Here is a 16401-nt window from a genome sequence, read left to right as displayed (position 1 = left end):
TTTTTGCATCTTTGTTTATAAGAGAGATTAATGTATAGTTTTTTTAAAATAATATCTTTTTCTGCTTTTAGTATTAAGGTAATTCTGGATTCATAGGATGAGTTAGGAAGTATTCCTTCTGCTTCTGTCTTGTGAAAGAGATTGTGGAGACTTGGTATTATTTCTTCCTTAAATGCTTGGTAGAATTCACCAGTGAACTCATCTGTGACTGGTGCTTTCTGTTTCAGAAATTTAATTATTAATTCACTTTCTTTAATAATAGATATAGGCCTATTCAGATTGTCCTTTTCTTCTTGTGTCAATTTTGGCAGATTGTGTCTTTCAAAGAAGTGGTTGATTTCCTTTAGGGTATCAAATTTTGGGGCATACAGTTGTTCATAGTATTTCTTTCTTACCCTTTTAATGACTCTTGTATTTGTACATGTAGTGATGTCCCCTCTTTCATTTCTGATATTATTCATTTTGGTCATCTCCTTTCTTAGTTAGCTTGCCTAGAGGCTTATCGATTTTATTGGTCTTCTCAAAGAACTAGTTTTTGCTTTCATTGATTTTCTCTTTGATTTCCTGTTTTCAATTTCATTGATTTCTCCTCTAGTTTTTATTTCTTTTCTTCTGCCTACTGTGGATTTAATTTGCCTTTTTTTCTAGTTTCCTAAGGTGGAAGTTTAGATTATTGATTTAAAAAAAATTTTTAAGGCCTTTATTGGAGTATAATTGCTTTAGAATGGTGTGTTAGTTTCTGCTTCATAACAAAGTGAATCAGTTATACATATGTCCCCATATCTCTTCCCTCTTGCGTCTCCCTCCCTCCCACACTCCCTATCCCACCCCTCTAGGTGGTCACGTAGCACCAAGCTGATCTCCCTGTGCTATGTAGCCGCTTCCCACTAGCTCTCTATTTTACGTTTGGTAGTGTATATATGTCCATACCACTCTCTCACTTTGTCCCAGCTTACCATTCCCCCTCCCTGTATCCTCAAGTCCATTCTCTAGTAGATCTGCGTCTTTATTCCTGTCTTGCCCCTAGGTTCTTCATGACCTTTTTTTTCTTTTTTTTAGATTCCATATATATATGTTAGCAGACGGTATTTGTTTTTCTCTTTCTGACTTACTTCACTCTGTATGACAGACTCTAGGTCCATCCACCTCACTACAAATAACTCAATTTCGTTTCTTTTAATGGCTGAGTAATATTCCATTGTATATATGTGCCACATCTTCTTTATCCATTCATCTGTTAATGGAAACTTAGGTTGCTTCCATGTCCTGGCTATTGTAAATAGAGCTGCAATGAAAAATGTGGTACATGACTCTTTTTGAATTATGGTTTTCTCAGGGTATACACCCAGTAGTGGGATTGCTGGGTCATATGGTAGTTCTATTTTTAGTTTTTTAAGGAACCTCCATACTGTTCTCCATAGTGGTTGTATGAATTTACATTCCCACCAACAGTACAAGAGGGTTCCCTTTTCTCCACACCCTCTCTAGCATTTATTGTTTCTAGATTTTTTGATGATGGCCATTCTGACTGGTGTGAGATGATATCTCATTGTAGTTTTGGTTTGCATGTCTCTAATGATTAGTGATGTTGAGCATCCTTTCATGTGTTTGTTGGCAATCTGTATATCTTCTTTGGAGAAATGTCTATTTAGGTCTTCTGTCCATTTTTGGATTCGGTTGTTTGTTTTTTTGATATTGAGCTGCATGAGCTGCTTGTAAATTGTGGAGATTAATCCTTTGTCAGTTGCTTCATTTGCAAATATTTTCTCCCATTCTGAGGGTTGTCTTTTCATCTTGTTTATGGTTTCCTTTGCTGTGCAAAAACATTTAAGTTTCATTAGGTTCCATTTGTTTATTTTTGTTTTTATTTCCATTTCGCTAGGAGGTGGGTCAACACGGATCTTGCTATGATTTATGTCATAGAGTGTTCTGCCTATGTTTTCCTCTAAGAGTTTGATAGTGTCTGGCCTTACATTTAGGTCTTTAATCCATTTTGAGCTTATTTTTGTGTATGGTGTTAGGGAGTGTTCTAATTTCATTCTTTTCCATGTAGCTGTGCAGTTTTCCCAGCGCCACTTATTGAAGAGGCTGTCTTTTTTCCACTGTATATTCTTGCCTCCTTTATCAAAGATAAGGTGACCATATGTGTGTGGGTTTATCTTTGGGCTTTCTATCCTGTTCCATTGATCTATAATTCTCTTTTGTGCCAGTACCATAATGTCTTGATTACTGTAGCTTTGTAGTATCATCTGATATCTGGGAGCCAAATTCCTCCAGCTCCGTTTTTCTTTCTCAAGATTCCTTTGGCTGTTCAGGGTCTTTTGTATTTCCATACAAATTGTGAAATTTTTTGTTCTAGTTCTGTGAAAAATGCCAGTGGTAGTTTGATAGGGATTGCATTGAAACTATAGATTGCTTTGGGTAGTAGTCATTTTCACAATATTGATTCTTCCAATCCAACAACATGGTGTATCTCTCCATCTATTTGTATCATCTTTAATTTCTTACATCAGTGTCTTATAATTTTCTGCATACAGGACTTTTGTCTCCGTAGGTAGGTTTATTCCTAGATATTTTATTCTTTTTGTTGCAATGGGAAATGGGGGTGTTTCCTTAATTTCACTTTCAGATATTTCATCATTAGTGTATATGAATGCAAGAGATTTCTGTGCGTTAATTTTGTATCCTGCTACTTTACCAAATTCATTGATTAGCTCTAGTAGTTTTCTGGTAGCATCTTTAGGATTCTCTATGTATAGTATCATGTCATCTGCAAACAGTGACAGCTTTACTTGTTTTCTGAGTTGGATTCCTTTTATTTCTTTTCTTCTCTGATTGCTGTGGCTACAACTTCCAAAAGTATGTTGAATAACAGTGGTGAGAGTGGGCAACCTTGTCTTCTTCCTGATCTTAGTGGAAAAGGTTTCAGTTTTTCACCATTGAGGACGATGTTGGCCATGGGTTTGTCATATATGGCCTTTATTATGTTGAGGAAAGTTCCCTCTATGCCTAGTTCCTGCAGGGTTTTTATAATAAATTGGTGTTGAATTTTGGCAAAAGCTTTCTCTGCATCTATTGAGATGATCATATGGATTTTCTCCTTCAATTTCTTAATATGGTGTATCACATTGATTGATTTGCGTATATTGAAGAATCCTTGCATTCCTGGGATAAACCCCACTTGATCATGGTGTATGATCCTTTTAATGTGCTGTTGGATTCTGTTTGCTAGTATTTTGTTAAGAATTTTTGCATCTATGTTCATCAGTGATATTGGCCTGTAGTTTTCTTTCTTTGTGACATCTTTGTCTGGTTTTGGTATCAGAGTGATGGTGGCCTTGTAGAATGAGTTTGGGAGTGTTCCTCCCTCTGCTATATTTTGGAAGCGTTTGAGAAGGATAGGTGTTAGCTCTTCTCTAAATGTTTGATAGAATTTGCCTGTGAAGCCATTTGGTCCTGGGCTTTTGTTTGTTGGAAGATTTTTAATCACAGTTTCAATTTCAGTGCTTGTGATTGGTCTCTTCATATTTTCTATTTCTTCCTGATTTAGTCTTGGAAGGTTGCACATTTCTAAGAATTTGTCCATTTCTTCCAGGTTGTACATATTATTGGCATAGAGTTGCTTGTAGTAATCTCTCATGATCCTTTGTATTTCTTTCTAATTCTATTGATTTGAGTCTGGCTAATGGTTTATCAATTTTGTTTATCTTCTCACCAACCAGCTTTTAGTTTTATTGATCTTTGCTATCGTTTGCTTCATTTCTTTTTCATTTATTTCTGATCTGATCTTTATGATTTCTTTCCTTCTGCTAACTTTGGGTTATTTTTGTTCTTCTTTCTCTAATTCAATTAAGTGTAAGGTTAGGTTGTTAATTTGAGATGTATCTTGTTTCTTAAGGTAGGATTTTATTGCTATACACTTCCCTCTTAGAACTGCTTTTGCTGCATCCCATAGGTTTTGGGTAGTCGTGTTTTCATTGTCATTTGTTTCTAGGTATTTTTTGATTTCCTCTTTGATGTCTTCAGTGATCTCTTGGTTATTTAGTAGTGTATTGTTTAGCCTTCATATGTTTGTAGTTTTTACATATTTTTTCCTATAATTCATATCTAATCTCATAGTGTTGTGGTCAGAAAAGATGCTTGATACGATTTCAATTTTCTTAAATTTACCAAGGCTTGATTTGTGACCCAAGATATGATCTATCCTGGAGAATGTTCCATGAGCACTTGAGAAGAATGTGTATTCTGTTGTTTTTGGATGGAGTGTCCTATAAATATCAATCAATTCCATCTTGTTTACTGTATCATTTAAAGCTTGTGTTTCCTTACTTATTTTCATTTTGGATGATCTGTCCATTGGTGAAAGTGGGGTGTTAAAGTCCCCTACTATGATTTTGTTACTGTTGATTTCCCCTTTTATGGCTGTTAGTATTTGCCTTATGTATTGAGGTGCTTCTATGTTGGGTGCATAAATATATACTGTTGTTATGTCTTCTTCGTGGATTGATCCCTTGATCATTATGTAGTGTCCTTCTTTGTCTCTTGTAATAGTCTTTATTTTAAAGTCTATTTTGTCTGATATGAGAATTGCTGCTCCAGCTTTCTTTTGCTTTCTTTTTGCGTGAAATATCTTTTTCCATCCCCTCACTTTCAGTCTGTATGTGTCCCTAGGTCTGAAGTGGGTCTCTTGTAGAGAGCATATATACGTGTCTTGTTTTTGTATCCATTCAGCCAGTCTATGTCTTTTGGTTGGAGCATTTAATCCATTTACATTTAAGGTAATTATCGATATGTGTGCTCCTATTACCATTTTGTTAATTGTTTTGGGTTTGTTATTGTAGGTCTTTTCATTCTCTTGTGTTCCCTGCCTAGAGAAGTTCCTTTAGCATTTGTTGTAAAACTGGTTTGATGGTGCTGAATTCTCTTAGCTTTTGCTTGTCTGTAAAGGTTTTAATTTCTCCATCAAATTGGAATGAGATCCTTGCTGGGTAGACTAATCTTGATTGTAGGATTTTCTCTTTCATCACTTTAAATATGTCCTGTCAGTCCCTTCTGGCTTGCAGAGTTTCTGCTGAAAGATCAGCTGGGGGGACCAGCAGAAGATGGAGGAAGAGTAAGATGTGGAGATCACCTTTCTCCCCACAGATACATCAGAAATACATCTACACGTGGAACTGCTCCTATAGAGCACCTACTGAACACTTGCAGAAGACCTCAGACCTCCAAAAAGGCAAGAAACTCCCCACGTACCTGGCTATTGGAAAAGAAAAAACAGAGAAAAGAATAGGGCCGGGACCTGCACCAGTGGGAGGGAGCTGTGAAGGAGGAAAAGTTCCCACAACTAGGAAGCCCCTTCGCAGGCGGAGACTGTGGGTGGCAGAGGGGGTAAGTTTCGGAGCCACAGAGGAGAGCACAGCAACAGGGGCATGGAGGGCGAAGCAGAGAGATTCCCACATGGAGGATGGGTGCCAACCAGCACTCACCAGCCTGAGAGGCTTGTCTGCTCACCCGCCGGGGCGGGCGGGTGCTGGGGGCTGAGCTCGGGCTTCGCTTTGATCACAGGGAGAGGACTGGGGTGGGCTGCGTGAACACAGCCTGAAGGGGGTAGTGCACCACGGCTAGCCGGGAGGGAGTCCGGGAAAAACTCTGGACCTGCCGAAGAGGCAAGAGACTTTTTCTTCCCTCTTTGTTTCCTGGTGCATGAGGAGAGGGGATTAAGAGCGCTGCTTAAAGGAGCTCCAGAGATGGGCGCGAGCTGCGGCTATTAGCACAGACCCCAGAGACGGGCATGAGATGCTAAGACTGCTGCTGCAGCCACCAAGAAGCCTGTGAGCAAACACAGATCACTGTCCACACTGCCCCTCCCAGGAGCCTGTGCAGCCCACCACTGCCAGGGTCCCGCGATCCAGGGACAACTTCCCTGGGAGTACGCACGGAGCGCATCAGGCTGGTGCAACGTAATGGCGGCCTCTGCCACCGCAGGCTTGCCCCACATCCATACCCCTCCTTCCCCCCAGCCTGAGTGAGCCAGAGCCCCTGAATCAGCTCCTCCTTTAACCCCGTCCTGTCTGAACGAAGAACTGATGCCCTCAGGCAACCTACATGTAGAGGCGGGGCCAAATCCAAAGCCAAACGCCGGGAGCTGTGTGAACAAAGAAGAGAAAGGGAAATTTCTCCCAGCAGCCTCAGAAGTAGCAGATTAAAGCTCCACAATCAACTTGATGTACCTGCATCTGTGGAATACCTGAATAGACAGCAAATCATCCCAAATTGAAGAAGTGGACTTTGGGAGCAAGATATATTATTTTTTCCCCTTTTCCTCTTTTTGTGCATGTGTATGTGTATGCTTCTGTGTGAGATTTTGTCTGTATAGCTTTGCTTTCACCATTTGTCCTAGGATTCTGTCTGTCCATTCTTTCTTTTTTTTTTTACTTAAAAAATTTTTTTCATAATAATTATTTTTTATTTTAATAACTTTATTTTATTTTATCCTAATTTATTTTATTTTATTTTATACTCTTTCTTTCATTCTTTCTTTCTTTCTTTCTTTCTTTCTCTCTCTCTCTTTCTCTTTCTTTCTAGTTTTCCTCCTTTTTGTTCTGAGCTGTGTGGATGAAAGGCTCTTGGTGCTCCAGCCAGGAGTCAGTGCTGTGCCTCTGAAGTGGGAGAGCCAACTTCAGGACATTGGTCCACAAGAGACCTCCCACCTCCATGTAATATCAAACGGTGAAAATCTCCCAGAGATCTCGATCTCAACACCAAGACCCAGCTTCACGCAATGACCAGCATGCTACAGTGCTGGACACCCTATGCCAAACAGCTAGCAAGACAGGAACACAGCCCCATCCATTAGCAGAGAGGCTGCCTAAAATCATAATAAGGCCAAAGACACCCCAAAACACACCACCAGACGTGGACCTGCCCACCAGAAAGACAAGATCCAGCCTCATCCACCAGAACACAGGCAGTAGTCCCCTCCACCAGGAAGCCTACACAACCCACTGAATCAACCTTAGCCACTGGGGACAGACACCAAAAACAACGGGAACTACAAACCTGCAGCCTGCCTGAAGGAGACCCCAAACACAGTAAGATAAGCAAAATAAGAAGACAGAAAAACACACAGCAGATGAAGGAACAAGGTAAAAACCCACCAGACCTAACAAATGAAGAGGAAATAGGCAGTCTACCTGAAAAAGAACTCAGAATAATGATAGTAAAGATGATCCAAAGTCTTGGAAATAGAAAAGAGAAAATGCAAGAAACATTTAACAAGGACAAGAACTAAAGAGGAAACAAGCAATGATGAACAACACAATAAATGAAATTAAAAATACTCTAGAAGGGATCAATAGCACAATAACTGAGGTAGAAGAACAGATAAGTGACCTGGAGGGTAAAATAGTGGAAATAACTACGGCAGAGCAGAATAAAGAGAAAAGAATGAAAAGAACTGCGGACAGTCTCAGAGACATCTGGGACAACATTAAACACACAACATTCGAATTATAGGGGCCCCAGAAGAAGAAGAGAAAAAGAAAGGGGCTGAGAAAATATTAGAAGAGATTATGGTTGAAAACTTCCCTAATATGGGAAAGGAAATACTTTATCAAGTCCAGGAAGCACAGAGAGTCCCATACAGGATAAATCCAAGGAGAAACATGCCAAGACACATATTAATCAAACTATCAAAAATTAAATACAAAGAAAACATTAAAAGCAGCAAGGGGAAAACAACATATAACACACAAGGGAATCCCCATAGGTTAACAGCTGATCTTTCAGCAGAAACTCTGCAAGCCAGAAAGGAGTGGACATATTTAAAGTGATGAAGGAGAAAAACCTGCAACCAAGATTACTCTACCCAGCAAGTATCTCATTCAGATTTGATGGAGAAATTAAAACCTTTACAGACAAGCAAAAGCTGAGAGAGTTCAGCACCACCAAACCAGCTATACAACAAACGCTAAAGGAACTTCTCTAGGCAAGAAACACAACAGAAGGAAAAGACCTACAATAACAAACCCAAAACAATTAACAAAATGGTAATAGGAACATACATGTTGATAATTACCTTAAATGTAAATGGATTAAATGCTCCCACCAAAAGACACAGACTGGCTGAGTGGATACAAAAACGAGACCTGTATATATGCTGTCTACAAGAGACCCACTTCAGACCTAGGAACACATACAGACTGAAGGTGAGGGGATGGAAAAAGATATTCCATGCAAATGGAAATCAAAAGAAAACTGGAGCAGCAATTCTCATATCAGACAAAATAGACTTTAAAATAAAGACTATTACAAGAGACAAAGAAGGACACTACATAATGATCAAGGGATCCATCCAAGAAGAAGATATAACAATTGTAAATATTTATGCACCCAACATAGGAGCACCTCAATACATAAGGCAAATACTAACAGCCATAAAAGGGGAAATCGACAGTAACACAATCATAGTAGGGAACTTTAACACCCCACTTTCACCAATGGACAGATCATCCAAAATGAAAAGAAATAAGGAAACACAAGCTTTAAATGATACAGTAAAGAAGATGGACTTAATTGATTCTTGTAGGACATTCCATCCAAAAACAACAGAATACACATTTTTCTCAAGTGCTCATGGAACATTCTCCAGGATAGATCATATCTTGGGTCACAAATCAAGCCTTGGTAAATTTAAGAAAATTGAAATTGTATCGAGTATCTTTTCCAACCACAACACTATGAGACTAGATATCAATTACAGGAAAACATCTGTAAAAAATACAAACACATGGAGGCTAAACAATACATTACTTAATAACCAAGAGATCACTGAAGAAATCAGGGAGGAAATCAAAAAATACCTAGAAACAAATGACAATGAAAACACGACGTCCCAAAACCTATGGGATGCAGCAAAAGCAGTTCTAAGAGGGATGTTTATAGAAATACAATCCTACCTTAAGAAACAGGAAGCATCTCAAATAAACAACCTAACCTTGCACTTAATGCAATTAGAGAAAGAAGAACCAAAAAAACCCAAAGTTAGCAGAAGGAAAGAAATCATAAAGATCAGCTCAGGAATAAATGAAAAAGATATGCAGCAAACGATACCAAAGATCAATAAAAATAAAAGCTGGTTCTTTGAGAAGATAAACAAAATTGATAAACCATTAGCCAGACTCATAAAGAAAAAAAGGGAGAAAACTCAAATGAATAGAATTCGAAAGGAAAAGGGAGAAGTAACAACTGACACTGCAGAAATACAAAGGATCATGAGAGATTACTACAAGCAACTCTATGCCAATAAAATGGACAACCTGGAAGAAATGGACAAATTCTTAGAAATGTGCAGCCTTCCAAGACTAAATCAGGAAGAAATAGAAAATATGAAGAGACCAATCACAAGCACTGAAATTGAAACTGTGATTAAAAATCTTCCAACAAACAAAAGCCCAGGACCAAATGGCTTCACAGGCGAATTCTATCAAACATTTAGAGAAGAGCTAAAACCTATCCTTCTATCAGATTTAACCCTTTTCTGAAGGTGCCATTTCCATTTTAACAGTGAGGCCTCAGTGGCCGTGCCGAGCCTCTGCCAGATTGAACCCCTCACAAAGTGGAGGAACATGGCCTTGTAATTTGGGGGGGACGCCCTGTATGAAGAATTATCAGCATTTGGGGTCAATTAGGGCCTCTTCAGGATTGGAGGTGAAATCTAGGTCATCTGGGTTGCTCTGTTCAAAGAAGTGATAGATCCATTGACCCATACCAGTCTTACAGAGAGGGAGTCAGGCCTCATCTAGTGTTTTCCATTGGCTTTGAACCTTTGTGGTAATAACCGCAGTAGAAGGGTGATCTCAGTGTCAAGCGTTAAAAATCCAAGTAAACAGGGGAAGGGATTCTCTTTCTATACCTTTAGGGCTAGTGCCTTTGGGTTTGGACTCTCCCTGGTCATTGGAAGCCTCAATTATGGTGTTTCCCTTTTCCCACATGGAAGGCTAGAGGTTGCCCAGAGTTGGGTATTTCCCTTCCCCCAGGTCAGTGAGGCTCTGATAAAACCCCAGCAGTTTAGGCTCTGGTTAAATACTTTCTCCTGAGGGCAAACCTTATTAAGAAGAATAGAATGCTCTGGTGTATTTCAGAATGGTTCATTTCCCCCTCCCCTTGCCATAAGCATGAGGGGATTTTTCTCTGATATTTACTGTAAGAACCTGAGGTATCGTTTTGTGAGTTTACAGGAGGTAAAACTCACAAAAGTGTGGGGTCCCCCTGGATGATTGGGTCCCCTTAGAGTTTTTAACTCAGAGCAGTCCAAACTGAGCCTCCAGCCAATCTCTTTGTGTTTTCAATTTGCATTTCCAGAATAGCTAATGATGTTGACCAACTTTTAATGTGCTTATTCGCCATCTGTATATCCTCTTCAACCAAATGTCTTCTGATATCTTTTGCCCATTTTCTAATTGGATTGCTTATTTGATTTTTCCCTTTCTTTCTTTCTTTCTCTTTGTTTCTTTCTTACTATTTTTGCTACTGAGCTTTTTCTTCTCAATTGGATCTTTTTTTTAATTAATTTCTTAACAGCTTCATTAAGGTATCATTCATAAAACATACAATTCACCCATTTAAAGTGTACATTTCAATGGATTTTACTGCAACCATCACCACAGTTGATTTTAGAACATTTTTATTATCCCACTTTCCCTCTTCTCCTCCCTCCACCCCCAATCCTAAGCAGCTACTAATAGACTTTCTGTCTCTATTGATTCCCTATTCTGGACTTTCATATGAATGAAATCATATACTATGGGATCTTCTGACTGGCTTCTTTGACTCAGCATAATGTTTTCAAGGCTTATCCATGTTGTAACCTGTATGAGTAGTTTATGCCTGTATACGGCTGAATAATATGTCAATGTATGGATATACCACATTTTGTTCATACATTTGTCAGTTGATGGACATTTGAGTTGTTTCTACTTTTTTGCTATTATGAATAATGCTAATGTGAACATTCATATGTGAATTTTTGTTTGGATGTATATTTTTGTTTGTCTTGGGCATACACCTAGGAGTAGAATTACTGACTCTATGTTTAAGCTTGAGTGATCACCAAATTGTTTTTCAAAGTGGCTTCACTGTTTCACATTCTCACACACTTAGGAGGGTTCTGATTTTTCCACATGCTTGTTAACATTTGTTATTGTCTGTCTTTTTTATTTTAACCATCCTAGTTTGTCTAAAGTAGTATGTCACTGTGGCTTTCATCTGCATTTCCCTAATGACTAATAATGTTGAGCCTCTTTTTCTGTGCATATTGGCCATTTATATATCTTCCTTGGAGTAATCTATCTAAAGGCTACTGAAGTCTTAAGAAGTATATTCAAGTTATTTGCCCAGTTTTTAACTGGGTTGTGTTTTTATTATTGAGTTGTAGGAGCTCTTTTTATGTTCTAGACACAAATCCCTTGTCAGATAAGTGATCTGTAAATATTTTTCTCATTCTGTGGGTTGCCTTTTCACTCTTGATGGTGTCCCTTGAAGTACAAGAGTTTTAAATTTTGATGAAGTAAAATTTATCTATATTTTCTGTTGTTACTTGTGCTTTTTGGTGTCATATCTGAAACACTCTTATTACCCCAAGGTCATGAAGATGTCCTGTTTTCTTCTTAAAGTTTTATAGTTTTAGCTCTTACATTTAGGCCTTTGATCCATTTTTTAAAGTTTTTTTTTTGGTGTGGAGCATTTTTACAGTCTTTATTGAATTTGTTACAATATCATTTCTGTTTTATGTTTTGTTTTTTTTTTTTTTGGCCGCGAGGCATGTGGGATCTTAGCTCCCCAACTAGGGATTGAACCCACACCTCCTGCATGGGAAGGTGAAGTCTTAACCACTGGACTGCCAGAGAAGTACCTGCCTTTGATCCATTTTGAGTTAACTTTTGTATATTGTATGAGTTAGAGGCCTAACTTCATTCTTTTGCATGTGGATATCCCGTTGTCATAGCACCATTTGTTGAAGAGACTATTTTTCCACTCTTGAATTGTCTTGGCACTCTTGTCAAAAATCAACTGACAGTAAATGTGAAGGTTTATTTTGGACTGTCAGTTCTGTTCCATTAATCTATATATCCATTCCTAGGCCAATATCATGTCTTGATCACTATAGATTTGTAGTAAGCTTGAAATCAGGAAATGTGAATTTTCCAACTTTGTTCTTCTTTTTCAAATTGTTTTGGCTATTCCAGCTCCCTTGAATTTCCATTTGAATTTAGGATCAGCTTTTCAACTTCTGCAAAGAAACCAACTGGGATTTTGATAGGGATTATTTTGAATTTATAGACCAATTTGGGGATAATTCCCATTTTAACAACATTGTCTTCTGATCCATGAACATCGGATATCTTGCCATTTATTTAGGTCCTCTTTAATTTTTTTCAGTAATGCTTCTTAGTTTTCAGAGTATAAGGTTTGCACTTCTTTTGTTAAAGTATTCCCCAAAGAATGAAACTATGTATACAAGCCATTCTGAGGATGCAGCTACACCCTCAGATCTTGCTACTTCTACCTCAAATCTGTGATATTCTCAAAAGAGGTCAGAGATTGGATCGAACAGCACAAATATAATACCATGAAAGACAGAAGCCAACTGAAATTACCTGTGTTATAAAGCCTAGTTCACTGCATTAGCTGCACAGTCAAATCACCTGGGGAGCTTAGAAGCTATCCATTAGATAGGAATCTCGAGGGGTGAGACTTAGTACTTTTTAAAGCTCCCCAGGTTATTTCAAAGTGTAACTAATATTGACATTTGCTGTTGTAAATTATCAACTAACTCATCTTCTAGTCAGAGACAGTGCTGTAATAATAGTAGTGACTTATTTTATCAGGTTGATATTTCATCTACCTAAATTAAAATAAATGAAAATAAAGTTGTATAATTGAAAATTATTTGGGAACTTCTTTGAGAAACAATTTGAGAAAGTATTTGAATTACTATTTGAACTGTTCAAAAATGTGTTATAAAACATTTCAAACAGATGCAAAGAATAGTACAATGAACCCCCATGCCTCAATTTCCTAACTTCAACAACCATCAACCAATAGCTATTCTTGTTTCATCTGTCCCTCCCACCCATTCCCCACTGTCACCCGAATTTTTTAAAATAAATTTATTTATTTATTTATTTATTTATTTATTTATGGCTGCATTGGGTCTTCGTTGCTGCACTGGGCTTTCTCTAGTTGCAGCGAGTGGGGGCTACTCTTCGTTGTGGTGCACGAGGTTTTCACTGCAGTGGCTTCTCTTGTTGCAGAGCACAGGCTCTAGGTGCATGGGCTTCAGTAGTTGTGGCACGTGGGCTCAGCAGTTGTGGCTTGCAGGCTTTAGAGCACAGGCTCCATATCTGTGGCGCATGAGCTTAGTTGCTCCACGGCATGTGGGATCTTCCCGGACCAGGGATCGAACCCATGTCCCCTGCATTGGCAGGTGGATTCTTAATCACTGTGCCACCAGGGAAGCCCCACCCCGAACATTTTTAAGTAAACCCTAGAAATAATATTTTACAATATCTGTAAATGTTTCAGTATGTAATTCTGAAATATTGGAATTGTAGCTCTAAAAGATTATTTTAAAACTTATCCTCTATATCATTATCACACCTAAAAGTTTTAACAACATGAGGTAATTTTTATGTTATGTAGGAAGATATGATAAGAGAACAGAAGATATATCATCAGTACTTGGCACAGCGGCGTGAGGAAGAAAAAGCTCAGGAGAAAGAACTGGACAGAATATTAGAGAAAGAGAAGGAAAAGAAGTTTGCTGAGAAGGACAAGGAGCTGAGACTTGAAAAGGAGGCAAGAAAACAACTTTTGAGTGAGGTCATGTGTACAAGAAAACTGCAAGTTCAAGAAAAGTGTAAGGAAATGAATTATAATTATATTATATTAGGGCCTTAATTCAATTTAAGTAGCAACCAAAATATTTATTAAATAAGTATTATGTGTGAAATACTATGAAGAATGTAAAAAGGATTAAGGCAAGATCCCTGCTTTGCAGGGGCCTTACCTAATTGAATACTTGAATATCTTTCTGCAGGTGTCTCCATACGTCCATGCCTGCATGCCTTTGCTTGGGTAGTTTTCTCTCCCTATGATACTTTTGATCTTGAGAAATCCTGGACATCCTTCAAGGCCAACTCAAATATCTCATTCCTTGAGAGGCCCTCCGTGTTCCTCTATTCATAATAAATCTTTCTGGGGTTCTCACCATTGCTTGTTCACATCTCTTAGCATACCACTGAATTCCCTCAGCTTCAGTGCTTGGTCACAGAAGGAAATATTTGTTGAGAGGATTTCTATACCCAGATGTAAACATTTACTAGTAGGGTACTATGGACTTCACACTAGCTGTCTTTGCAAGAGAAAGCTCATCTTGGTTCCATTGATTAATTCTCCACTCCAGGAATTATAATGGCAGTTGAAAACTGTTAAGCCAGTATTAGATGGAGTTTTAAGAAATGAGAAGAAAGCTTCTATGATAAAATGATTTCTGTATTCTCCCATGATAAATGTTTTAGAATATATTGAGAAAACGTGGAAAATTTAAGTATTGGGAACCATTTATAAACAAGGAAATAAAATCAACCATAATGCACCACCCAGGAATAGCTACTGTTCACAACTTCCTGTATTTCCTTCGAGTATTTTTATTATATATGTCATTTCCCCTCACAAATTAGGATCTTCTTGTATATATATTTTTTACAGCCTGCATTTCCCACTTATCATAAACATTTTCCAGGTTATTTTTCTTCTGTTGTAAGATTTGTAATGCTGCCTAGAACTCCATTATAAAAATGGACCATAATTTATTTTACCTAAACACAGTTAATGGACCTTCAGCTTGTTTTGAATCTTTTTCCTCCTGTGTTAGCATTGGAGGTTACTATCTCTGTACATAAGTTTTTTGGCTCATATATGATTAAGATAAATTCCTGTAACTGGATTTGGGACCAAAGATATGTACATTTTAGATGTATATTGCCTGGTTTTATTTATTCTTTTGTGAACTCTGTTCTCTTTGTCATTTTTTTACCTACTGGGTTAAGTTTTCCTTATTTAATTTATAAGAGACTTACATACTGGTTTTCCAATACTTATTTTGTAATAAATAAAATCCCCTATTAATGTAAATGGCAGTAGAACTGTTTGTCCTCAAAAAGAGAAAGGTGAGGAGTGTTCAAACAGTGGTAATCTGGTATGAAAAAGGCTGATCATAGATTTCAATGACAAATGATTAAGAGAAAATCTCTGTAGATTGCAGCACATATGAATCTAAACCCTATTCTTTCCTTAATAGAGATGACTACTTCTACCTTATTAAGCTAAGATCCAGCCCAGTGATTCTAAGCTCTGCCTTTCTAAAGACAATATGGCATCGATGCCCCGAAAGATGTCAGCAAGTCTTTTCTGAAAAAGTCATTCAGCAAAAATAACTTTTGTCTTTCTTAGTGCAACGAAAAGCAAAAGAACAGGAAGAACGTGCTATGGAACAGGAACGCATAAATGAAGGTCTTAAAGAGCTTAACCGTGAAGAGAGGGAGGATTTTACAAGGTATGATTTTGTTTTCTTTATTATTACTAACTAACCAAAAATAGGAGATTTTTAGCGTATGTGCCATAATTTTTAGCAATGTGCCATAATTCATGTATTATTGATATTATTTTACATCAGTCTTACATTTGTCCTAAAAGCTCAATTCAGTTTATAAAATTTCATATAAAAATAAGCAGCAACCATTTTGGTAAAATTAAAGTCTGTACATTGTGTAATTCTGATTATACACATTAGGTATTAAACTAGATAAACATCTTAAGAAATAAAACAAATTAGAAACAATTTTTATAAAGTAGGCACCAACCCTAAATCGTAATGAAATAAGTTTTTTCCCCCATGAAATAAACCTGGAAATACAGCGTGACCTAATTAGTTAGATTGACAGAAATGGCTTATGGGGTTATGATTCCATGCAAATGTCCCAGGAAGATTTTTTGTAGCCTCGCTGAGCTGGAAAACTGAAGTGCTCTGGGTGCTTTGAGATGTACCACTTCCCTCCTCGGGCAAGTGTCCCTCCGATCATCATAATCAGGCTCAGGTAGAGAAAATTGGCTGATGCCTCCTTACAGCCTTTCACAGATCATAGCAGTCCCTTTCCACCGATGACTGTGACACCCAATTCAGGTGATCAGTGTGGTGGAGAAAGAGGACTTGGCTCCTCTAATTGCTGGTCACCCTCCCTGTCCCTAGGGCCTGTTCCCCGGCTCACCCACATTTGGTGCATAGAAATAAGCTCTCTTCTTTATAGGAAGAGTGTGGTTTATATACCTGAGCCTATTGTTACT

At 37.9% G+C, this 16401-nt stretch overlaps 1 protein-coding gene across 2 annotated transcripts in view; it reads left to right on the top strand.

Annotated features, from left to right (window-relative positions):
• Nucleotides 1-16401, top strand: part of CFAP53 (cilia and flagella associated protein 53) — a 65079-nt gene that overhangs the window by 41820 nt on the left and 6858 nt on the right. For both annotated transcript variants that reach the window (XM_081252330.1, XM_081252331.1), the window contains exons 6-7: nucleotides 13699-13915; nucleotides 15511-15613. In XM_081252330.1, the coding sequence (XP_081108456.1) occupies nucleotides 13699-13915; nucleotides 15511-15613 (320 nt within the window). The remainder of the gene's footprint in view (nucleotides 1-13698; nucleotides 13916-15510; nucleotides 15614-16401) is intronic.

Source organism: Mesoplodon bidens (assembly GCF_964165515.1).
Source record: "Mesoplodon bidens genome assembly, chromosome: 13".
Taxonomy (NCBI): domain Eukaryota; kingdom Metazoa; phylum Chordata; class Mammalia; order Artiodactyla; family Ziphiidae; genus Mesoplodon; species Mesoplodon bidens.
This window is presented reverse-complemented; position numbering and strand designations above follow the sequence as displayed.